At 42.5% G+C, this 24,822-nt stretch overlaps 3 protein-coding genes across 3 annotated transcripts; 1 reads left to right on the forward strand and 2 right to left on the reverse strand.

The window, feature by feature from the left end:
• Window positions 1-559: 559 nt before the first annotated feature.
• tmem127 (transmembrane protein 127) lies at window positions 560-3,175 on the reverse strand. Its single transcript, XM_034212455.1, has 3 exons — window positions 2,394-3,175; window positions 2,139-2,303; window positions 560-2,035 (listed from the first exon to the last, which is right to left on the reverse strand). Exons 1-3 carry the CDS (start codon window positions 2,635-2,637, stop codon window positions 1,725-1,727), a joined length of 720 nt encoding a protein of 239 aa, XP_034068346.1. The 5' UTR covers window positions 2,638-3,175; the 3' UTR covers window positions 560-1,724.
• A 1,137-nt stretch (window positions 3,176-4,312) lies between these two features.
• On the forward strand, window positions 4,313-8,506 carry ciao1 (cytosolic iron-sulfur assembly component 1). Its single transcript, XM_034212454.1, has 7 exons — window positions 4,313-4,722; window positions 5,288-5,436; window positions 5,518-5,629; window positions 5,746-5,834; window positions 6,164-6,365; window positions 6,805-6,874; window positions 8,027-8,506. Exons 1-7 carry the CDS (start codon window positions 4,584-4,586, stop codon window positions 8,259-8,261), a joined length of 996 nt encoding a protein of 331 aa, XP_034068345.1. The 5' UTR covers window positions 4,313-4,583; the 3' UTR covers window positions 8,262-8,506.
• On the reverse strand, window positions 8,505-24,480 carry snrnp200 (small nuclear ribonucleoprotein 200 (U5)). Its single transcript, XM_034212453.1, has 44 exons — window positions 24,436-24,480; window positions 24,045-24,208; window positions 23,282-23,453; window positions 22,988-23,180; window positions 22,812-22,867; window positions 22,593-22,691; window positions 22,344-22,496; window positions 22,147-22,246; window positions 21,918-22,054; window positions 21,739-21,816; window positions 21,411-21,584; window positions 21,165-21,302; window positions 20,920-21,075; window positions 20,643-20,813; window positions 20,337-20,530; window positions 19,828-19,951; window positions 19,031-19,180; window positions 18,693-18,935; window positions 18,411-18,599; window positions 18,115-18,312; window positions 17,846-17,998; window positions 17,679-17,759; window positions 17,410-17,493; window positions 17,092-17,198; window positions 16,893-17,011; window positions 16,652-16,806; window positions 15,993-16,182; window positions 15,726-15,899; window positions 15,446-15,606; window positions 14,784-15,011; window positions 14,469-14,660; window positions 13,868-14,046; window positions 13,636-13,787; window positions 13,429-13,537; window positions 13,229-13,337; window positions 12,956-13,145; window positions 12,366-12,530; window positions 12,135-12,256; window positions 11,902-12,045; window positions 11,259-11,435; window positions 10,992-11,152; window positions 10,782-10,863; window positions 9,266-9,358; window positions 8,505-9,175 (listed from the first exon to the last, which is right to left on the reverse strand). Exons 1-44 carry the CDS (start codon window positions 24,478-24,480, stop codon window positions 9,026-9,028), a joined length of 6,411 nt encoding a protein of 2,136 aa, XP_034068344.1. The 3' UTR covers window positions 8,505-9,025.
• Window positions 24,481-24,822: the final 342 nt, after the last annotated feature.

The following is a 24,822-nucleotide window of genomic DNA, read 5'->3' on the forward strand; positions in this document are numbered from 1 at the left end:
GCTTTAACAGAGAACAGATGTAATACGGGAGTTTGCCCAACATAGCTTTATAAATAAAAGTGTACCAGTGACTGAGCCTCCGTACAGAGAGTGATGGTAAACCTGCCTTGGTATACAGGGTACAGTGATGTGTAAGCGCTTTACAATTTGTGAGAAATCTCAGAGCGCTGTGATACGCAGCATCCAATTTGCTCAGGTAATTGGCAGGTGCATTCATATACAACAGGTAAAAAGGTCACAGTGACTAGCCTTTTCCTGGCCTCAAGCGAGAAACAGGACTTGTTTCTGAAAAAGAACCCTAGCCTAACCCAATGTCTTTGTATCGTACAAGGCCTAGTGTTTGCCCTTTAAAGTCTATTAGGTTGTAAGGCTCTTACTCTTTAATGCCATGTTGCGTCTAGACAGGAAACCTGAAAATACCCTGGTCAGGACGGAAATGTCAAAGTCGATATACGGTTGATTTTAAACTATTAATCCTTAAACTAGGCTGACTTTGGTGGAAGACTTTGAATCAGTGAAAGACAAGGTTCATTGTAAAGATCGCAAGCATGAGGCAACATATGGCATTATATTTTATTATGACCACTTTTTATGTAGAAACAATCAATATTTACATACTGGGGATGAAAAGTGTATGAGAATTTGAAGAACGAAATGCAGAAATGGAGTAAACAGAACAATATACAACCAACTAGTCACCACATCAATCACGTTTTAAGCCTCAGTCAGCACCCTTTGTGAAGTGTTCTCATAATCATGTCTGTAGGGTTTAAAATGTGCACGAGATAACTCTTGCATAAAAAAAAACCACATACTGAACGGTCACATATGGTAATCACAAAGAAGAAATCATATTTCTTTTCAAAATCAAATACAAGAAACAAGACACAACCAACATATGAGACGAGGTTCCTGTTACTAAATGTCTCTCATTCTGAAACAAACAGACATGTTTCTCCATTTCTCTGTGGCTGCTAGCTTTCAAAACACAACACTTGCCATTATCCTTTTAAAAAAACACCACAAAGACAGGCCTCACATATTTAGACAATTATCTTGTGTTATTTCAAGTAAAGCTGTGACTAGATAAGACTAAACCAGTGACATCAGGTGCCTACAAAGCAGAAGAATGAAAAAGAAGACAGCACAAAAAAAGAAATAATAAATAAGGTCCATAATGATACTTTATATGAAAGACATGTCTAAAACAATCTCAGTGTATTTCCGCATTTTTAATGTATCAGAAAAATAAAATCATATACACGGCAAGCTTAGCGAAAATTAAAACAAAATGATGCTTAACAAAGCTTGATCCAACCAATCGGCCGACAGCCCGGCCTCAATAATTGGTACTGATCAGGCTGGGGCTGTTTCATCAATTACTTAGAATGAGCCATGTTGAGCCCTCCTTGCACTTTTAGTTTCCTTTACATGTAAGAACCAAATCCTAAAAGCCATTTACATGCAAATCACTTACAACTTCAGTGGTGAGACATCATCATCTTCATCATCGTCATCATCATCATCTAAATGTCTGCCACCACTACAGAAAGCTTTCATGCACCCAAGCTGTCAGTCAATAGTGTGTGCACTAACTGTGCACACTGTGTTCATTATGGAGAGTATTTGCGAAGATATCCTTTTGATAAAGAGTGGGATTTGCTCATCAAGCCAATAGCCGTGCTGAGAGAGAAGCAAGTGTTAACAAGGCCAGTCTGGCGGCATTAGGGCGTGTAGGCAGGCGGTGGCTGAAACTGATTGGCAATGTCATAATCAGCAGGAAAAGTTTCACTGCTATCCTCCATCTCAGAGAGCAGCTCTAAAGCCTGCTCCTCCTCCTCAGTGGGGTAGTGGCGCAGTAGGTTGGCAGCTGTGGCGAGGATAGAGGCTCCACCTGCCCCTGCCACCAGGTAGAAGCTGATGGCAAACGTGACGTATATGAGTGAGCCGTGGTACTTTTTGTGTTGCTGCTGTAGTGACAAGATGAGCTCCGAGGCCCAGTAACAGAAGCCTATGACGGTGGCACACTGCAACACTGATGAGAGACAAAGAAAACAGATAAGAAACCAACAATGACCATTGTTATGCCTTTTCTTTCAAACTAAAACGACAAAAGCCTCAGTATGACAGATGAATACCTGTGAGAATATGTGCAAATGCATATCTTCGTGTGATCTTCAGGGCGGGGTGCTTGGGTCCAAACACGTCCAAGAGGAAAGCAGTCAGGCTGCACAAGATGCCCAGGAAACAGAAGGCGGCGATCACCCTCATCAGCAGGATGGTCTGCGGGTTCACACAGTAATCTGGAGGACAAAGAGACATCACAAAGCATTTAAAAGATGTCTACAGATGAGTCTCTGCCAGAGGTGTAATGCACTTGTTCTTGTCCTCACCGTCCAGCAGCTTGGGGTCAATGTACCCCAGGACGTCCGCCACCCCCAGCTCTTGTCTCTGACAAGTACCCCCGTGGACCCGGAGCCAGGCCGGCTCCGCCAGAGCCGTACACAGCGCGGTGATGGACAGAGCTCCGGGCAGAGCCGACACCAGGCTCCGCTCCGGCTGCTTGGGCAGGGAGGAGCCCCCTCTTCTCCTCCGGCCTCCAGGAACAGCTGAACCCGGCGGGGCATACATGCTCATCCGATCTCCTTACTGCAGTGTCTGATTCCCTTTTATTGACAGAAAAAGCGACTGTACTACTCGAGCCGTTGGTAAGGTTACCCAATTGACTGGCCAAAAATAACAACTGTTAGCCGGTACAGCTAACGTTACCTGGGCGACGAACGGATGACAGCGGCCTTTGCGCTATGTCCACTGTGTTATTTAATGTTTCCAAACGACGTTTTACCTTAAAACTATCTGCTTGATATAAAGAGGAGATGTATTTCAGTGACGGGCAAACAATGGACAGAGGCCTTCAGGCCTGTTAGCTATGTTGTTAGCCTGTGAAGCTAGCTCACAGCTAACACTAAATGTCGACAACTGTCATTAAAAAATAAACTTAATAGAAACAAATCAGGTGAACGATAACGTATTAATGAATCTAGCAGACTGCTCTGGAGAAAATGACGATCAGTTTGATACAGAAAACAAAGACAAAACAAAACAAAAGGAAGCTTACGCTGGCTTCCTGTAAAATATTAACTTCCGTGTTCAACACATTCTTCTTCGTGGCTTCAATGGGCTGCAGTCTAAACGCGAAAGTGGATCAATGCTTCCACCTACAGGCGACACAGATCACACACACAATTATTTATATTTTCATATTAATTGCGCTCTTATATTGATGGGAACTTGGGGGTCTATACACATGCACAGAGGGCAGGACGTTGGGGTAGATGAATTAGGGCCAAGCAGTACACGTTTGACCTTGGGCATCAACAGGTTAATGTAGGCCTAACCGTGAATGTAAGGGCAAAACAAACTCACTCAGAGCTCCTTTTTTGTAAGAAATTGGAGACTTTTTGTATTAATGACCCATGTTACTCTATCTAGAAAATTGTACTCCATCAGATTATCATAGCAGTCATATCACCTCCAGGTGATCATTGAGGTGGAGGTGATCAGAGAGCAGAGGAATACCTGGAGTAGATTTTCCCTTTAGTTACTTCTATATCCACAGACCTGATGGCTCTCCTTGAAGAACAAATAGATTTTGGTCTGGATGCTCTTTTTTTATTTATGATTGTTAATGCAAAACATCATGGTCTTGTATAAAAGGCAAACATTTAATAATGACTACGTTTGCAATCTGTTGTACTTTACATCAGTCTGTAATGTATATCTTACAGTGGGCTTTGTTATATCATCCAAGCATATATTTAATAAAAACATTTTCTTTAATTGCCTGCTTTATGTTTTGTGTGTCACGTGTATGATTTTTATTTTATTTTGGAGAATTTAAGAAAACATTAAAGTAAGTAAAATGTCTACATCAGTTTGTAAAAACAGTAAATAATATATATATATATATTTTAGAAAACTAGATGCATCTAAACCATCTTTGATAACATATTAGTGCATCAATAATTATAATAAAAACATACAATATATATTATTCTGGAATCGGCATATCTGCATACTGAGTACTTTCTAACTTTTGGTACTTTAAGCATTTGTTGATGCTTATACTTTTTGTACTTTTACTTGGATAACATTTTGAATGCAGGACTTTTACTTGTAACAGAGTATTTCTACACTACGGTACTTCTACCTTTATTCAAGTACAATATCTGAGTACGTCTACCAACCACCTCTGCTTGGTTGAACTTGTGTGATATTAAAATAAGTGTACTGCAAAAAAATGAAAAGCCCCACAATGCATCGCGTAAAGCACCGGATGAGCAAAGATGGCGGCATTTCCGACATCGTTGTTTTTGTGAACTGTTGAACTTTGTTATTTCTGCAAATACAGTATTTTAAAGAAAATCCTCTTCAGGTTTATATGTGTTATTTAGGACAGTCACATCGCTAGTTTGTGTGGGCTGTTACAGCGCGGGGTGTCGTCTGTGTATCTGTCCGCTGCTGTCAGTGAACAGCGGGTCGGATATCTAAAGTACCCAGAAAGCGTCCCTCTCAGCCCGGTCATGAAGCCGTCTCTGACTCCGGTCCAGAAGCTGGTCGCTCACCCGGACTCCCGCTGCTGGTTCGTCAGCTGGAACCCGACCGGGACCCTGCTGGCCTCCTGCGGGGGGGACAAGGCCATCCGGATCTGGGGACTGGAGGGTGAGATATCGTATAAGCCTGAATTATTTTTTCATTACATTTAAGATAAGATATACTTTATTGATCCCAAATTGGGACATTGTTTCGTCTCAGCAGCATGATAAAACAAGGCATTACACATCATGTGAAAATGAAAAAGAGTAGAAAATAAACATTATAAACATCTCAATAACTAAAAAGATAAACATCTGTATGCTATCTGACTAATAAACACTAAGAAGCGGCAAAATTACGATGCTTTCATACTGAATACACAAATAATGACATTACAATAAATAAAATGAGGAACAGTTTGACAGGATATACGGTTTACTTGTATACCTACAGAAACCAATTTTAGAAAGTAGTTTATATGATTTACTCTGCTGATAGGAATAGGAGGAAATATAAGCCTGTGTTTTGGATACATATTATATTTGAATTTGTATCACCTTTTGTATTTATTTATCTTCTCTTATTCTTCTTTTAGTTTGTATGTGTGGCCCTGGTGTGAATAGTTTTAATTATAAAAGGTATGGGTTTATTTTTGATGGCTGACCCCCTTCCTGACCTTCTCTCTGTGTAGGAGACTCTTGGGTTTGTAAGACTGTGCTTCAGGACGGACACCAGCGCACGGTGAGGAAGGTGGCCTGGTCTCCCTGTGGGAAGTATCTGGCCTCTGCCAGCTTTGATGCAACCACATGCATCTGGAAAAAGAAGAACGATGACTTTGAGGTTAGATGAGATCTTTAGTTTTCACTTTGATTGTGCTTTACATTTTGTTGATTTAACTCAGAGTTTCATACATTCTTCTAGAGTTTGACAGTATTGGAAGGACATGAAAACGAGGTGAAGTGTGTGGCGTGGGCCCCTTCAGGGAACCTGCTGGCAACATGTAGCCGAGACAAGAGCGTCTGGGTGTGGGAAGGTTTGTGTTCACACCTCAGATGTATTATTTCATCTAATTCATAGCACGAAATCAACAAACCTCCGGATCTGTGCCTGTCTATGTGTTTATGATCTCTTTTCCTTTGTGTTTCACAGTGGATGAAGAAGACGAGTATGAGTGTGTAACTGTTGTGAACTCTCACACACAAGATGTCAAGCATATCGTGTGGCATCCAAACCAGGAGGTAGGTCACCCTCTGCTGTATGCACTGCAGCTGCATGATAAAAGAAAAAACATGAAACGACAATATATGTTTACTGAATTAAAACATATTTAAGGAGTTTATTTGTAATATGATTTAATTGAACATATTGAACATTGAACTTAAAACAAAAGGCCCCAATACAAAAACAATTTATTTTTAAAGTGTGATTACCTACTCAAGCAACTAACTCAAAAAAGTCTCAGAGTGCATTATCGAAGTGTAATGATGATACAAAAATATATTTATTTTTGTTTTACTGTCTTAATGTGTTGCTCCATTATCAAATGATTTGCCATGTGTTCGTACAGCTCCTGGCTTCCGCTAGCTACGACAACAACATTTGTATTTACAAGGAGGAGGACGATGACTGGGAGTGTAAGGCCACGCTGCAGGGACACACCTCCACAGTCTGGAGTTTGGCGTTCGATCCGTCTGGAGAGCGGCTCGCCTCCTGCAGCGACGACCGCACCGTCAAGATTTGGAAAGAGTCTCCAAACCAAAGTGAACAGGGTGGGTTGATAGTGATAGTTAGCATTATGCTTGTTTAAAATTCCATTAACAATTTAAACTAGTCAGTCAACCATTGAACTAGATATCATTTTATGTTGAATATTGATGAGAGTTTTGTGAGTGAAGAAGCTCACATAATCCCATGCGATTTAATTATTCATACAACATGGCATCTTTTAGCTCTTTTTGACAACCCAATCAAATTTCAGACAGGTCCAAAGTTAAACATGTGTGTTGTGAGTTTCCACATGAACAGGTCTTTTTATCTGCAGTTAAAATCAGCCACACTAGATATTTTTTGTCAACTGTGTTATTTGTGATGAATAATTTGGTTTATCATTTTTTGCACTTCTTTGTCAAAGTAAATTAAAAAAAAGAAGTTAACATTTGCTAGTTTTTTTATGTAACATATTTTCCCCCTGCTCTGCATGTTGAACAGGAGACTTGTCGTGGAAGTGTGTTTGCACTCTGTCTGGGTTCCACGGACGAACAGTGTACGATATCTCCTGGTAAGACCTGTCTCTATTTTATTTATTGTACAGTCACAACTCATTTCATCACATTGGTCTAACAATGCCTCTCTTTCTCTGCCATGTCGTGGAAAACGATATATTTATTTCACCACAGATATAATCTTGATAACCTCAAGAAAGATGTGGCATTTGAGGGTCTAGAAACTTAAAGGTAGGGTAGGTAATTCACTTCAGAAACACTTTTTGTTATATTCCATGGAATGCTCTTAACATCCCGATAGCAATGAATACATGAAATGCTTTGACAATAAATATATACAAATATTTCATCTTTGGAAGCCGTGGCGCTGTAAAAAGCTAGTCCAATTATCTGCCTCGGCCCACGGCAGATAATTGAATGGCCTACCTGCCTGTCAGCCTTCCATCTCGTGCCCTCATTGGTCATGTGCGGGTTGTGTGTTGGAGGAGGGGCTCTGTAAGGAAGTCTGAAGGAAGGGGCAGATTTTTTTCGGTTGTGTACTTTCAAATTCTAGCTGGTTTCTCCATTCTTACCTACCCTACCTTTTAAAGGTTTAGTTGAGTTACAGAACTTTCTCAGTTCAAGGAAATACATAAATAAAGATTCATTAGACTATATAAAGTGGCAGGTAATCCACTTTGATCAGTTGTTCAATGGTGCATGGCACTAGATTTTTCCTTTCTTATGTTACTGTTAGTATTCGCTAAATAATTGTTAACGACACAGTATTTTTCGTTTTTTCTTTATATTAAGCGAGTCAGGCAAAATAAGATTTGTTATCTTCTCCTGGCTCCTACAAAAATAAAATGTGTAAAACACACTGTCTGACTCATATTGTTGCAGATGGTGAATTGACACAGGTAATACATGTCATCATCAATGGACATATCAGCTGCATATATGTGAGAATAAGTTATGTAAAACTTCCATTAAATAAAATGATATAATTTTAAGCATATTGATATTTACAGGAATGTGGTACTTGTGGGTTATCTGTTGCCACTTTTTAGTAGCGGGTAGCTGGCTCCTCCACATGAACTTTTCCTTTCTCCAAATAACAAACATTAATCCTAAGGGTTATTTAGTCTGAAAAACAAAAATGTGGCGTCAGATAACCCACAAGTACCGGAATTAGTCCGCTCATTAGAATAACCTTTCTCTGTACTCAGGTGTCGGCTGACAGGCGCGCTGGCCACCGCCTGCGGGGACGATGCAGTGAGAGTGTTCATGGAGGACGAGACGGCTGACCCGGAGCAGCCCGTGTTCTCTCTCGCTGCCCAGGTGACCAGAGCTCACAACCAGGACGTCAACTGTGTGTCCTGGAACCCCAAGGAGGCGGGACTCCTCGCCTCCTGCAGCGACGACGGAGACATCACCATCTGGAGGTTTCAGCCAGAAGACTGACCCACATGAAGCTCACACTGAACACATGTTGTCGCTAGCTACACTGGGAAATGTGGTCTCCAGTGTGCATTCAACTTTACAGCTCATCTGATAGTTTGGCGGTATTACAGTGCGTTAACACGTCATGTCTGCTTCTTATTTGATGATAATAATGCTTCTGCAGATCTGCTTTGTGAGTCTACATATTTCTTTAAAAGCTTAATTATTGATATTTCATGTTTATATAAATAAATGATTAAAAACAATTGTTTGGCTTCTCTTTATTGCAAAAAATATTCCAGACATCATACTAAAAACATTTAGACCAGTCTAAGAATTACATTTCATAATAAACAAAACCACAAATAAAACTGGACAGTTTTTCCTTTGCATTGATAGACCCAATTTAGAATAAGAGCATACTATCACTAACTTAATAGGGCAGATCATCTTTATAATTGTTGGTTATTTTACCGATCTTTAACAGTTTCAGTCAAACATTAGATCAAAGTTTAATACACTCACTACTAAACCCAGCTTTGGGCTTCAGTGAGTAGTTTGTACCGGCAATACAGATCCTGTACACTTTGATTCTAGACTGGTGTTCATCATTCAGGTGATATCAAATAAGACTGAATAAAATGACTTATTTTCACATGGGGATAGAAGCATACAGACAAAGTGAAGGGCCATAGATCAGGCAGAATATCTACAGTAAAAAAAAAAAACACCTGATCCCTCTCGATATCAAACAAAACGATGCAGAAGCAACGCTCAGTTACAGATTAGTCTGAGTCACTGTCTCCTTCGCTGTCAGCCTCCTTCACCTCCGCGCTGAACTTGTACTCCTGGTCACAGCCCATGTAGGCGTCGCTCATGAAGTACAGGGTGTAGTTGTGAACGCCCATCGCCGGGGCAACAAAGTCCAGCTTCACCTGCAGAAGCATGACAGATAAACAAAATGAGGCCTCTTGTTTGTTTAAAGAACATGTTATGGTTGTAGAATATGTGTGGCTCTCACTGACCTTTGCTTTCTGCTGCAGAGTCAGCCTCTTGATAGAGATAAGGCTGTTGGACTTGGGGTCTCCGATAACCACCCACCAGCCCTCCTCACGTTTCTGTAGCAACGAAAAAGAAGATTCATTAAAAAATAAAATCTGGTCAAGCAGCAGTTTAAATACTTGGTCATTCAAAATGTCTCCACTTTCAAATGTTATCCTATTAGACATCTGTGAGGATAATAATCCCATGTATTCTTGTACTTTTTTGTAAAGTCACAGTGAATCTATCAGACCCATGAAATCATATCGAGTCAATTTATCCCAAATCTATAAAGAAAAAAACCTCAATGAATTCCTGAAATATTAAGTTAAAGAGAGAGAGGGATATACGGACAGACAACCCAAAAACATGATGCCTCAAGATTCATCTCTCACAGAGGCCTACGATAATACAATTAGGGGTGCAACAACTAATCGACTTAATAGATTAAAATCGATTACTAAATTAGTTGCCAACTAATTCAGTCGTCGATTCGTTGGTGACGTCATCACGTGTGTTTTACGCGCCGTTAAGCTCCAACGTTATTGGTCTTTTTATCGGTACCGGAGACATTTAAAAAATACATGTCATGTATTGTTGCTACATAAGCATTATATCGCAGTCTTAGTATCGCCAACTCGTTTCCAATATGCAAAAAGACAAAAAAATGCATCTATGATGTATTTTCGATCTTTCCAATCCAGAAGAGAGATCTTTCTCTCCCCGTCTGTGTGCGAGGGGGCGGGGCAGTGTACACACACACAGCTGCTACATGCAGCACACACTGCGGAGATGCGGAGAGAACGCGCTCCGAGGTGTGGTTAAACTTTACCCGTCTCGATGCTCGTTGCCAAAAGTGCAATAAGAGTTTAGCATGTAAGGGCGGTAACACGAGCAATTTGTCTAAACATTCAGACAGAGGAATGCACCGGGTTCGACTCTCTGTAGCCCCATCCACGAGTAACGTTTCCACGTCAGGTGTTATGTGCTAGCAGCAACACACGCAGTTAACTCAATGATACAAACATGGGTTAATGATTAGAGGAAACTGAGTTATTTATTTTGTTAAAGTTTCAGCTATTCTGTTTACAGTTCTGTCATCAGATTATTTAATACGATTTGTTAAAACATTGTTGTTTCTTTTGATGTGAAATATTATTTATTTAATTTAAATAAAAAGCAATGTTAGTTTTGTTCAAAATGTGTTTAGTTAATTTAATAATATATGTATTTTTGAATCAAGTATTCATCTTTATTGTCTTCATTGTTAGTTTCCACATGCCTAAAACAACCTCAAGCTACATCTAAAAGTTGATGGCTAAATAAGAGCGTTTGAGAAATTGTGCAAGGCATACAGTAATAGTCCGAATAGTCGATTAATCGTTTCATTAATCGATAGATTTATCGATTATCAAATTAGTCGTTTGTTGCAGCCCTAAATACAATGATTGTACATAGAGACTCCTGGAAATGTAAAATGCAAATTAAAAAGTCATTTACCTGTGGGAAGAGAGGTGCGATGACGGGTCCGGTGACCTCCTCCTCTCTCTCCAGCTGAACCTGGACCAGCACTGGACTGCCACTGTGAAGGAACATGGACATATATATCACAACTATGAAAAATAGACATCATAATCCTTGTCTAGCAGTGGTCTGTATTTTTTTCTTTTTGTGACATGATCAGTTGTAAATGTCAGGGTCCACACAAACCTCTTGATGTTATCCTTCTCGGCCACCTCGTACGACAGCTCGATGTTGGGGTAGCGGTTAGAGAAGCGAGCCACGTCGGCCATCTGAGCGTCTGTGAGCTGCAGCAGAGCCGTTCTCTCCTCATCCTCCATCTCCATGATGTCAAAGATACTCTCCACACCCTGATGAGGAGCAGGGATACAGTGGTCAGTTTCAATATGATCCATGTGAAATAGTTTTGAAGCAAGAGCTGTCATTTTAGGATTTTGTTAGTTGTAACTTGTGTACCTTGTCTTGGCAGCGCTTGATGTGCTCTGAGGTGAAGAAGGGCAGCTGTTTGAGGTAGGAGTCCTTGGACCACATGGCCTGGGTCACCATCTGGGCCAGCTCCATGGCCGCTAGCGCAGGACTGAGCCAGCCGTTACTGGAGAGCACGTCCACGCAGGCCTGGATCAGACGCACCGCCTGAAACACAACGCGCACGTTAGACATGCAGACAGGAATCAACAGCCAAAGTCTTTCCCTTTTTCAGGTAACGTGGAAAGAGTGTCGTCCCACGCACATTGCGATGAAACAATGGCAGATAAACATTTGGAACAACCATGTTATACAACTATGTTGCATGTGTTTTCTTCGAAGAAAAAGGAATATTGCATTAAAGGCATATACAGGACTTTACTTGTTGGATTTTATTTAAACATTAACCTGGGCTACCTTTATTTGTTTAAGTGAGAAACATATATAAATCTTAAAATAAAAACCCAATATTCTGTAAATATCAATTTTCTAGGAGAGAAAAGCTATAAAAAGCGGTCGATAGTAGTTTTTTGAAAGAAAGAAAATTGTGAATGGCTAAAAATCAAATGAGCATTTCGGAATGTATATAAATCGAATTGGTTATTGAAAAGTTGAACTAAGCATGAGCCTGTACCTTGCTCAGGATCTCCTCCGTGTCCGACTGCAGCTCGGCGCTCAGCTGCATCCTGGAGAGATGAGACTGCAGCAGCAGGTTGGTCTTCACATGGGGGTCGTTGAACTTGGGGTTGTTCAGTTTGTGAGGAACTTTCTGTGCCAACTGAAACACAAAGACACGGTGTTACATCAGTCAGGGTTCATGTATTTGTGAAACAGTGGTAATCTACATCTGGGCTCCGTTTGTCTTACCTGTCGGAGGAGTGAATCCTCGTGATGTCTGATGGGAATGTTGTTGTACTCCGCAGCGTTGGAGATGATCTCGATTAATCCACGGATCTTTGTCTTGGCATTCAGAGACATGCTGAACAACTCTGCAAACCCAACAGAACAACAAGTCAGTTAAAGGAGAATCAATGAAAGGATCTATGGCGTGCATTATGATCAGATGAACTATGATAGGACAGTTGTATCGGAACAAACCGATGGTGGTGTAGTTGATGTAGTAGTACGCAGCGATCATGCCCAGATTGAGCGGAGCGACGTCCATCTCGTCCTCGATGCTGATGCACTTGGACTGCTCCAGGTCGTGCAGCGTGTGCTCCACCAGCTCAGAGAGGTGGTCCGACAAGTGACGATGGGACATGCCTGACGAGGGAAACACAAAACTCTTAAGTTACATATCGTTCCCATCATCTGAACCAGTTAGGGTAAAACAATATTTAACCCTCTGAACCCCAAGTTGTTTCCTGCTCCTGCCACTCTTTTTTTACTCTAATATACAAGTCCTGCCCCTCTAAGAAATCATCAATCATGGTTTGAAGTAGAAACAACTTGTATATCAGTTGTAATGCTATAAATCATGAAACACTGAAAATACATATTGACTGTTAACACTTTAAAACAGCACTTCTCTCCGTTTCATTCATTGATGGCAATAGGATGAGTTTTGTGTCAGAAATAACAATCAGGCAATACTTTAGTATTTTACAGTTTATGGCTATTTTAGAAATTCCGGTAATGAATTGGATAATTGTTTAAAGAAGCCATGGCTGAGACAGGATGAGACCTACCTTGCAGGTTGTAGTAGTTGGGGTTCTGGGTCATGCGGCGGTAGAGGAATGTCCAGGTCAGGTAGTCCACGGCGTCCTGCTTGTTCTCCACAGTCTTGGTGACGATCTCAGCATTGAAGTGGTCATGGAGGCAGTGGTCCAAGTGAGACTCCACCGGCAGCGGCTCGTACAGGAACTTCTTGAAGAAGTCCTGTCAAGAAAGGGAAAGGAAGCGGTTAGGTTTTTGCTGTCCAAGTAAGCTTTAGAAACAGAACATGACAGAAGCATCTCTACCTTCTTGGAGCCCTGACACATGATCACACAGCGGCCCTCATCATCCAGCATCGGTCTGTTGGCCTTGCCCACCATCTGGAGGACGTCATAGATGGGATAGTCCACATATCTGAGAGAAACAGGAGGACAATGTCACCAACACAGTACATACTACTCACAGTACACTAATTCACAACAACATTAACTAGTTGGAGCCTTACGCATGGATTTTGCCATTGTAGTACTGGGTGTCCATGACGATGACGAGGTGTGCGGAGATGTTGATGCCCCAGCAGAGTGAACGAGAGGACACCACCACCTGAACAGCGCCTGTAGAAAAGAGGAGGAACCAAAATGGTCAAACAGGATTACTTATTCCTAAACCTAAATAGACAGAGCAGTAAATGCAGAGCAGGAGTGAGACATACCGGAGTTAAAGAGCTGCTCCACTATCCTGCGCTCGGTGGCAGACAGGCCCTCGTGCAGGTAGCCCACGCCGTTGGCAAGGGTCTCTTTCAGAGTAGCGTCGTTTATCTTCGCCAAGAACGGAGCGAGGTCTTTCTCGGTGCAATGCAGGAACCTACAGAGAGACAACGCATTTATTATTCGTGTAACAGCAACATCAGCACCATCAGGCAGGATTTCATTGTTGTGACTGACCTCTGAGGAACCACGTCCGCGGCGCAGAAGGTGAGGATGTCGATGGCTGTGAGGCGAGTCTGTCTGCGGGACGGGACGAACACCACGGCCGGTTTGGAGGGGGAGTGCTTCATGATGGCGTGGTACACCGGCTTAGCCATGGACAGCAGGCGAGTCTGAGTGTGACTCACGTTGAAGCCCTGAACGACATTAGAACAGTTAACAGCAAATCACTAGCTTTGATAAACTGCAATTCAAGCACTTTTTAAAGCACATTAGGTTGCATTATTTAGATTTCACCACCTTACAGCTGTGGTAAAGCATATCGTTATTTATGGTGCACACAGTACACTGATAACTTCTTCACCACAATAAATCAGATGTAATAGAGCTATAATCAACCAAAATTATGTTTGGTGAGAACATTCTACAGTACTGTGACATTAAAGAAAAACACAACAAGATGTCCTCTGTTGGTACCAAATCTAAGCCTTTTCAAATCTTGACAAAAACACATTTAAATACAGATGTTTTCAACGATTTCCAACACCCATAGGAAATCAGGACGCAAATGTCTTGGCATTCTATCCCTAGTTTTGTGGCCTGGCTCAGGGTTACACACCTGGATGTGCAGCTCCAGAGGAACCGGTCTGACGTTGGGGTGGAAGTTGAAGGTTGCCGTGGTATTGCAGCCCAGCCAGTGAGCCACGTCTTTGGCGTTGGACAACGACGAGCTGAGGGCCACGATTCTGATTGGCCGCTCAATCTGAGAGGAGATGTACCTCATCCTGGAGCAGATGACCTCCAACACAGGCTAGTGAGAAGAAACAAAGGGTGTTAACATGCTGACGGCGACAAATGACTTTTACACAAACTAAGGTGTATGACAGAAAATAACTGACTCTCAGAACAAACAAAGTAAGTATTGTTTTCTTACCCCATTTTCTCCTCCAATGAGGTGAGTCTCATCCACAATGAAGAGGCTGACGTTCTGGACGTTCTTCCTCTGCTTCCAGCGACGAGACAGGATGTCCCATTTGTCGGGGGTGCTGACAATAATGTCCCCCTTTCCCAAGAGCTTCAGATCTGTGCTGGTTTCTCCCGTCAGCAGCACCACCTTTTTGTTCAGGATGTCCTGGAACTTCTGGTGCCAGTCGATAAACACCTGAGTGACAAAGGATTGACAGAAAAAAATGTTTTGTTTGATGGAAACTAGATTTACAGCCTCGCGGTTTTATGCCTCTGCCAATCAGCCAGGTTGCAGTTTATATCCATGTTTGTCCAAAAGGTCATAACTTCATTGTTTTATCCTATTGGACATTTGTTTGAAATTGCCCCGATTAGCATAATAAGTCATTGAGAGGAGTGACCGTGTCCTTTAACCTCTTTTATCTTTATGATTTAATTCTCAAAGGACATTTGTGCCAAATTTGTCAAAATTCCCTAAAGCGTTAACCTTTCAAAAAATCAAGTTCACAAGTCTGGGTCAACTCTTAAACATAACGCCCTCTCATCCCCACTTTTGACGGGACTGAGGAGTAAGAACAGTAATGTTAGTTTTGATATAAGCACACTTCCAACTTCTAAATAACTTCTTACCTGTTCGGCCAGCGCTTCCATCGGTGTGATGTAGACACAGCGACCTTCAGCGTTGTGCAGCAGCATCCTCAGAATAGCAAACTCAGCACAGATTGTCTTCCCGCTGCCGGTAGGAGCTCCCACAAACACGTTATCGTCACTGTTGTAGACAGCGTTGAACACTGGAGGGACGGAAACAACACAACTTAGACAAGAACATAATGAACAACATCCAGAGAAAGCCATCGTTTGATAACATGATGATGGAAAATGTGGTTGATCTGTTGTTCTTGTTCTGTACCTTGTGTCTGGATGGGGTTGAAGAAGGGGAACTTGTTCTGGTAGAGCGCCTCGAAGGCGGAGTTCCTGAGAGCCGTGACGGGCAGCGGCTGCAGATCCAGCAGCTCAGTGGGTGGGGGGTACTTCTCAGGGAGGATCAGGTGACGGAACGACACTGGGAGCTGAGTCTCGCAGGCTGAATGGAAACAGAAAAAAAATTAGCCGCTTGTTTGAAATGCGTTTTCTAAATGTGTGAATACTGTGAGAAATGTTTCAAGGAGTTCCTCACAGAGCCATCGGTCAGAGACCACGCGGATGAAGTACTGCGGTGGCAGAGGCTCGAACACCGGGACAAAGAAAGTCACGAGGTGTTCGTCCTGGGCGTACTTGGCTTTGAGCAGGAAGTACTCGTGGTGGAGGATGACCTCACTGTCCACATCCTCCACCAGGATCCAGAAAGCCTCAGAGGTCGCATGAATCTACGAGCAACAACGGTGTTAATACAGATATTACCAGATACAAGCCATGGACTATCAAGTGTTTACTAAGGATCACGCAGTTTTGTCCGTAGGATACAAGATGAGCTGTTGACAGATACAAAACAATAATTTTTTGTGTGTGTAATAGTTGGCTACATTAACCTGGTGGGGAGTACTAAGTTAGCAGACCCCTGTCTCCCTTACCCAGCCCACTGTCTTCAGGATTTGTCTTAACATTTCAAAAAGTGCAATGAATTTACATTTCCCTTGCATAGTTAGGATTAGTAACAAGCTCGTCAAGTCAAGGAAGGAAAGAAAAAGTAAGAGCATGCAGCTAAGTGGTGACAGTAATGCCCCAGAATTCAAATCAACCAAAGGAAGCGGAGTCATTTCAAATTCTGAACAATTCAATCACTTCATGCTAACCCTGTGAAAAACTGAGGGTTCAGCACATTATGGCTATATTTACCTTATCATCCCACTGGAAGTCGGGCGTGATGGTGAGCTCCACCTTCAGCGTGGAGCGGGTGATGGGCTGCAGGTGGACAGCCAGATCCAGTTTGGGGAACTGGTGGACGTACTTGTGGATGGTCTTCCCCATTTTGGGCATTCGGATCAGCTCCCCTGAAACATGAAATGAATGGTTCTAGTGACTCTCCTGGCTGAGGAGGACATTCAGGGCCCATGTGGTAAGAGGGAAGAAAACTCACCAATCTCATTGTGGTTGAGGTCATAGAGACGCTCAAAGGGGAAGTTCTTCTTCTCGATCTTCTTGATCACTTCCTCTGGCAGCTTCTTGAACTGTCGCAGCGGGGACATGGACTGCCACCTGTGGAGAGCAGGGACACAGAACATCAGCGAACTGCCTCTGCAGACAAAACAAAGCTAGAGCTATTGTGGAAGACTTACATTCTCTTGTCGATCATCTTGCAGAGATTCATGGTCTTGTCGGTCAGTTGAGCCCAGCCTCTGTTGAGAACGATCTCAAAAATGGCCCGCATCAACCTTCCAGCACTCTGGGAGACAGACGTACAGAAAATAGAAATTCATCTCACAACTTCAGTTTTTAGAAACAAGAACAATAACTTTCCATTTTATCGGGGGAAATATACATTGTTGACAGACCAGACATGTATGTGTACAACCGAAGAAAACAAAGTGTAAAAACTGCATTTTTGAGAGGAATATAAAACTAAAGTTGAATAAAAAAACAAGGTTCATTCGTACCTGTGTAACATACACCATGTCGGCCATGAGAGCAAAGCCTTCCAGTTTGAGCTGAGAGATGTACGCCTGGAGCAGCACGTTGATCTGAGAGGATAAGAAACAAAATACAAGAGGAACTTTTTTATTGGAATTCAATAACTTATGCTTATATTAGACAGAAAAGAAAATCAAGTGACACTTAGTTTGCACACCATAAAAGCATTTTACTACTCTAATTGATGGTAATTCCGTGTCATTCTTATAAACTGATCACAGGTTATGGAAGCTACCTTAGCACTGGGCTCCTCGATGCTCTCCTTCACAGGAATGGGAACTCTTTCCAGCAGCTTCTGAAGTTCCAACTTCTCCTCCTAAAAGACACAGTCAGTCAAATCTAAATAAATTCAGCCTGTTAAACGATCAAAGTGATGTTGGGAGTTTAGCTGAACCACCATACCTCTCTGACGTTGATGTTCCTGAACTCTGAGGACAGTGAGAAGACTCTGAAGAGCTCAATCTCACTGAGGGTGGGCTTCAGCAGCTGGTTGTAGGTTTGAATGGAGTCATGAGTGATGTAGAAGTGACTGGCAATGCGTCCCAGGTCTGTAACCTTCAGGAAAAGAGGCAGAAAGCTCAACCGTTAAAATCATGAAGTCAAACTATTTAGTAACTTAAGAGCAATCATAAACAAATATATAAAAGAGTATCACTGATGGAGGAGCATACCTGGAAGCTTCCTGTCCTCTTATCATATTTGACAAGGTTGTTCTTGTCCAGGACATTGGCTGCTGTGTGCACCAGGTCAATCCTGCGCCTCTCCAGCAGGGGGTCTGCACTCCGGTCATCGTGGGAGACACCGTACAGGGTGGGGTTGCGGAGCATACGCACATACAGGTAGGTGTAGCCCAGCCAGTTCACAGCATCCTGATAGAACAAACACATGAGAAATGACAGCAATTGTAAAAGAAATGGAATATTTGATTAGCTCCTCATCTGATCACGCGTCTGCGCATGCTACTGACCTTCACAGTCTGCACGTTGCCCAGCACTATCTCAGCATTGAGCATGTCAGGCAGCTTGCACACCATCTGGCTCTCTATGGGCAGCTGCTGGTTGAGCAGCGACAGGTAGTACTGCAGCTCTCCGTGGGATGTGATCAGGATTCCCTCTCCCTTTGTGTCGTACTGAGGACGTCCAGCTCGACCAAGCATCTGAATAAGACCGAACAAATCAGGTTATTACCATTAGTGAGACGTCCGAAGCACTCTTTCCTGCACTTGAGCATCCAGCCAGCACAGACTTACCTGCAAAATGTCCAGGGCTCCGAGCTCAGTCCACCTTCCTTTCTCGGGGCTGTACACCTGAGTCCCTTTGATGATGACGGTGTGAGCCGGCAGGTTGACACCCCAAGCCAGAGTAGCTGTGGACACCAGAACCTGGATGTGTCTGTCAGCAAACAGATCCTCCACCAGCGTACGGTCCACTCGGGACATACCAGCGTGATGGATGGCGAAGCCGTAAGGCAGCAAATCCTTCAGTTCCAGGTTCTGGAGGAGGAAGTTCAGGTGTAAGTCTAACAGGGTAATCACAAAGTATTAGAGTCACTTTGAATGTGCCTATCCATTGGACTTTGCATTCCTACCTTGCACTGCTCAGCTTCTGTTCTCAACACTTCAGTAGAGGCCGAACCCTCTCTGAGGAAAAGGCCCAGCGTGTCCTTCTCCAAACACATGTCTCTGATGGCCCTCGCTGTCTTTCCTGTCTCCTTCCGGGAGTGGACAAATACCAGCACCTGATGGAGACAACAGAATGTCAAAGTCTCTCAAATCTGGTAACACTTTGTTGATCAGGGCTTGTTGAACCAGTATTGTAGGGCAACTGCATGCGTATATATATGTAATATATACCTTGCTGCTAAATCCTCAGAACTGTTACAAGGTGTGTATTTTGTAAATTGTGTAACTTGCTGCTGTTAAATACCAACCAGCTATGTGCAATATGTGCTAGATGTGCAATATATATAGATGCCGTTAATAACTGTGTAATATAGCTGGCTGCTAAATCCTAAGAACTGTTACAGGATGTGTTTTTTTTTATTATTATATATTTTTTTAATTATATCATAACTTAGTACTTAAAAAAAAATGCATGTTACATATTTAACATATGTAACATTAAGCTGTCAGTGGCTCTTTTACCTGCTGTAACTATGCATATTTCCCCTCTGGTGGGACTAATAAAGGCATCATGATTCTGATTCTGATGGAGTCAGTCATTTTTACTTGTGTTTTTTAAAGTCATAGAATCAATCATCAATCAATGTTTATTTATATAGCCCAATATCATAAATGTTACATTTTTCTCAGTGGACTTCACAGTTTGTACAGAATATCAGTATGACAATACGACACCCTCTGTCCTTAGACCCTTAGAACTCACCTGGTTCTTTCCAGCATGCTCCATTATCTTTTCATAGACGATCTCATTCATGATCTGGAAACGCTTGATGGCCTTTTTCTCTGTGATGCCGACATAAGTCTGCTCCAGGGGAACAGGGCGGAAACTACATAGGAAAAGAATGTGGTTATCAGAGATGAGTATTCAACAAGTGCAAACAAGAAGAAAAAACAGATCTAGTAGTTAGGAATATGGGAGTTTCCCCATCTTGTAACGCCAGCCAATTAATGTCCAGCTTCCACAATTATCAAGATGCTAACTTGTTTACAGCACATACACACATTTTCACCAAACACCATTTTGATGGGACTGCATGTTCTACTCTCAACAGATACAAGGAGGAGGCAAGATGGCTCATAACTTCCATCTTCACTATCAAACACATAGTTGTATCCTGATCGGGCAAGCGAGTTGTTAGTTTGACTTATCCAAAGACACATTTTGTTTAGCCCTGATGACGTGACCATTTCTTGACAGTCTGAATAGCATACCTGTTATCAAAGTAGAAGAGTCCCTTGGCAGGATCGACCCGCAGGCAGGTAGCCACATCCTCGTAGTTGGGCAGTGTGGCGCTGAGGCCGAGCAGACGCACATCCTCCTGGGTCAGCTCCACGTTTCGGATGGTCCTTGCCACCAGAGCTTCCAACACGGGTCCGCGGTCATCGTGCAGAAGGTGGATTTCATCCTGCGCATGAGAATGTAACGTTAAATCATCCGCACACACAATGAAAATGCACTAAACTAGGTTTTTTTTTTTATACGACAGAACCTTTTATCGAGACATTCACAGCACTTACAATGATGATGAGCCGCACTAGCTGGGTGTAGGTACGCTCTCCGCCTTTACGAGTGATGATGTCCCATTTCTCAGGGGTGCAGACGATGATTTGAGTGGCGTTGATCTCCTCTTTACAGAGCTGGTGGTCCCCGGTCAGCTCAGAGACTGTGATGCCGTATGATGCCAAGCGCTGTGTAAAGAGGGAAAGTGAGTAAAACACCAAAACAGCACAGTGACTGAAATTAACGACTTGATTTCAAGTATATAAATCTCTTGGGGACAGAGGCGGGGCTCACCTTGCTGAAATTTCCCACCATCTCCTGTACCAGAGAGCGCATGGGGGCAATGTAGATGATTTTGAAGTCGTCCACATTGATGGTTCCATCCAGGTTTATGTGCTTTCCAATTTCTCTCAGCATTGCCATCAGAGCAACATTGGTCTTACCAGCTCCCTGTGTGCACAAATAATACTAATTATAGGAGGAGTTTTACCTGTGGACAAATCATCACAATGCTTTTGGCTTTGACTACGTTTCTTTACCGTAGGTGCACACACGAGCAGATTCTCATCCGTCTCCAAGGCGGTCTTGTACAGTTTGCTCTGGATACGGTTCAGGGTTTTAAAACCTTCAAATCCAGCCTGTGCATACTTGGGCAACTTCTCAATGGGAACCAGCACCTGATGACACAATAACATGCAGAATGAAAGTCATGAACACATCTATACACCGCTTATTGTCACGTGGCAATGACACGTTTTCCAGCATGACTCAATTAACCAACAAACCTCATCGTCAGCGAAGGGCTTGGGTTTGAGGGCAGGCACGTGAACCTCTTCATAACCTTTGCGCTGTTTGCGGAACGAGCCGTCTGGCAGCTGGCATCGCTTGTTGGCCATGAAGTGGCTGCCCTGTGTGAAGGCCAGGTCTTCAAGGTCCAGCAGCTGTCGAGAAGCCACCGACTGTAGGACGAAAAGAAAAATGTCATCTTGAGTGTATTCTGACCGCTTGCCTCTTTCCTGATGCCATAATACTATCCCAATGCTGTAGTCGTGGGTTAGCATTATGTTAAAAGATCATATGTAGCTTGCATCATATGAAGTTGAAAGTATTTACCTCTCCATGGTCAATGTCCATCGCTTCCATGTCATCAACACGAGACTTCCTCAACCGCTCCCTGCGAGATCGCTCCTCCTAAGAACACAAAAACCCATGAATAAAAGATATAATCGACCAAACTAAAAAGATACTCTCATACCATTTTCTTGCGGACTTTAAAGAGCAACAGGTCTTACCCGGATAATATCTTCCTTCTCCGTCTCTTGCAGTTGGTAAAGAATCTTTGACAGTTCCAGATCAGACTCCATCTTCCCAGTGATCCTCTCCTTCTCTGCCTCACTCTGAGCGCTTGCCAGCATGGTACAATACTGAACTGTGTGTCAGAAGGGAAATAGTTATTCAAAAACATTTTTTATGGAAAAGATCCTAAAGCATGAAACTACATCATTTACACCCCTGACTTACTCATGCGTCGATGCTGGCGGAGGATTTTGATGAAATCGAATGTGTTGAAACCCAGCAGCAACACCAGCTGGTTCTCACATTCTCTGTCATCGCTGGCAGTCTGGAATACAGAGACACAATGGGTGAGCTAGTCTGCAAAGTATATACATGTATATATGCTAAATAGAAACACACATTAGAAAACATGTCAAACATACCTTGAGGATTTCTAAGACTTCATCAGCTTTCTTTTGAGAAACGATGGCGTCATCATAGAAGCGACTGAGCTGACGCTGGAGCCAGAAGGCATCGATGTCTCGAGGGTGCAGATCTTTCTTCTTCACGGTCATCACATCGCCTGTGGCCCCCAGCTAAATAAAGAGTAGTTCATTCATTATCTTTGTTCAGTGAAGGTACAACATGTTGCTAAAAATGCCGGTTTAATTCAGTAAAAATGTTTCACTTACATTTGCTGAAAGAGCGCTGCCCACTCCTGCCTCCTCTCCTTCGCTGTCTTCATCCGAGTGCTCGTCTCGTACCTCTCCAAACGGATCTTCATCCCCTTCCTGAATAAAAAAGGATTTAAAAGAACATCTATGAAACAATCAACTTTAATATCGTAACTTTTATCCAAAAATGAGAGCTAACTTTAGAGTTATTTTAAAGTATACGCAAAAAGCCAGTACCTCTTCATCAGATTCAAACTGGACATTCACGCCGTATGTTTCGTCAATGTTGTCATCTGAAAAGGAAAGATGCAATCACAAGACTATTTCCATGAAATCTGACATAATTTACTGACAACATCGGTAAGTCTTTTAAAATACATTTGACAGTTATTCCCAGTGCATTACATGCATACCCATGTTCTGTAAGTCTTTGTCCCCTCCGTAGTCAGAGATCTTCTTGCCCAGATTAACCAGCACGTGGTAGCGAGTGTCATCAGCAGGCCCAAGAAGCTGCTCGACTTCACGTCGCCTTTCCTTATCCCTCATTTTATCATTCTTCAACACAGCTAATACTTCATCAGCTGCTCCACACAGAATATCACGTGGCTGCAACAAGATATAACAACCAGGTCAAAAAAGGTTTCAGGCACTGATGAAAAACACAAGCTGACATTTGAACAAAAACAGGTGATTTATTGTTTTCTGACCTGATCTCCCAAAGCAGCATGGATGAAGCTCAGCAACACTTCATAGGTCTCTCTGGTTTCTTTGGTTTTAGGCTTGTACACAATGCCCACCATTTCATCAATCCCTTCAGACAGAAGGGTGAAGCCCTTCATTTTGTTGATGTCGTGTCTGTCCTCGTCTCTTTTTCGCCTCCTGCAAAGGCAGAAAACAATAAAAAGAAAAGTGTTAAGGGGAGAGTCACAGCAGACACCGGGAAATAAACTAAAATTAGATTCCTCAGACGCTTGCTGCAAATGTGCTTAAAACTGTACCACAGAAATGTTTAGCTTTTATACCTTTCCAGTCATCAATTCATTTCTGTACAAAATTAGAAACCCATTGCAGAGCCTTTAAAACAGGCATGTACATATTTTTCAAACTTGCTTTTGAAAAGTTCGCAGTTCAACAAGTCAAAATGAAACTGCATAGTGTTCCCTGGGTCTCATGTATAGAACAATAATTTATATTCCAATCCATGTTTATCATCTAAATGTACTAATAATACAAATAGGATGTTTTTATTTTCATATCAATCAAGAACCATGGGAATGAGGTCAAACAAGCAATGCATTTGGCAGTCAAGTAAAGTTACAAAACTCACATCCAAAACACCTTGAGCAGAGAGACTTATCATAGTGAACCAATGGACATGTAGAATAACCCATGCAAGTCTACAAGCTATGCTCATGATGGGGGGCACAATTGTTGTTTACATTTGACAAAAAACAATAAAATGTGACTGACTTGTCTCGTCTCTCATCCAGCTTCTGAGGTTTGGTCCTCTGAGACTTGTCACCCATCTTGGTCCCCTCCAGTTTCCCCACAAGGGACAGCACCTCTCCGGTGGGCTCATCTCTCCGTGTGCGGTCGATCAGAGAGCGATCAGCTTGTAACACCAAGTTAGAGTTCTGACAATTCAAAACAAAGACAACGTGATCAGTCAGGACACCAGTCTGCACTCACTGCGGCTAAGCTAACTGCTAGTTAGCATAATGATTAGCTAAACACCGAGTAGCCTGGATTAAAAACATATGCAAGCTAGTTAGGATGTTCAGATAATAGCATATCAAATACTTACAGAGATAAACAACTTTGTGTGTTTAGTTTATACTCTTTAGAAAAACTCATTACTTACCGCTTTGTACTCGTACTGCAAGCTACGGGCAGTAACATCCGCCATGGTGCGAGTTTATTCTTTTAGCTTTTAGCGCACTTTACTACAACTTGAACTAGACTAAACACATCCACAGAGTCGTCTCCACTCTGTCCTGTTATATAGAGGCTGAACACATTAGTGTATGATTCAGCTTTGCTGCATGTGATTGTTTTCAAAATGTCCAAGTTTCATTCAAGTAAGTGCGTCTCTCGTACGTTACAAAGCAGCGGTGGTGCTAACACACGAGCACACAACAAGCCTCTTGTGATTTCCGGTTCCGGTGTTAACGTTTTAGAACGTGTCCACAAAACAAGTAGCGCCCCCTGCAGGCTAAATTAATTTATATTTTGGCAAGAATCTGGACTA

This window comes from Gymnodraco acuticeps, unplaced genomic scaffold (assembly GCF_902827175.1).
Source record: "Gymnodraco acuticeps unplaced genomic scaffold, fGymAcu1.1, whole genome shotgun sequence".
NCBI classification, from domain to species: Eukaryota; Metazoa; Chordata; class Actinopteri; order Perciformes; family Bathydraconidae; genus Gymnodraco; species Gymnodraco acuticeps.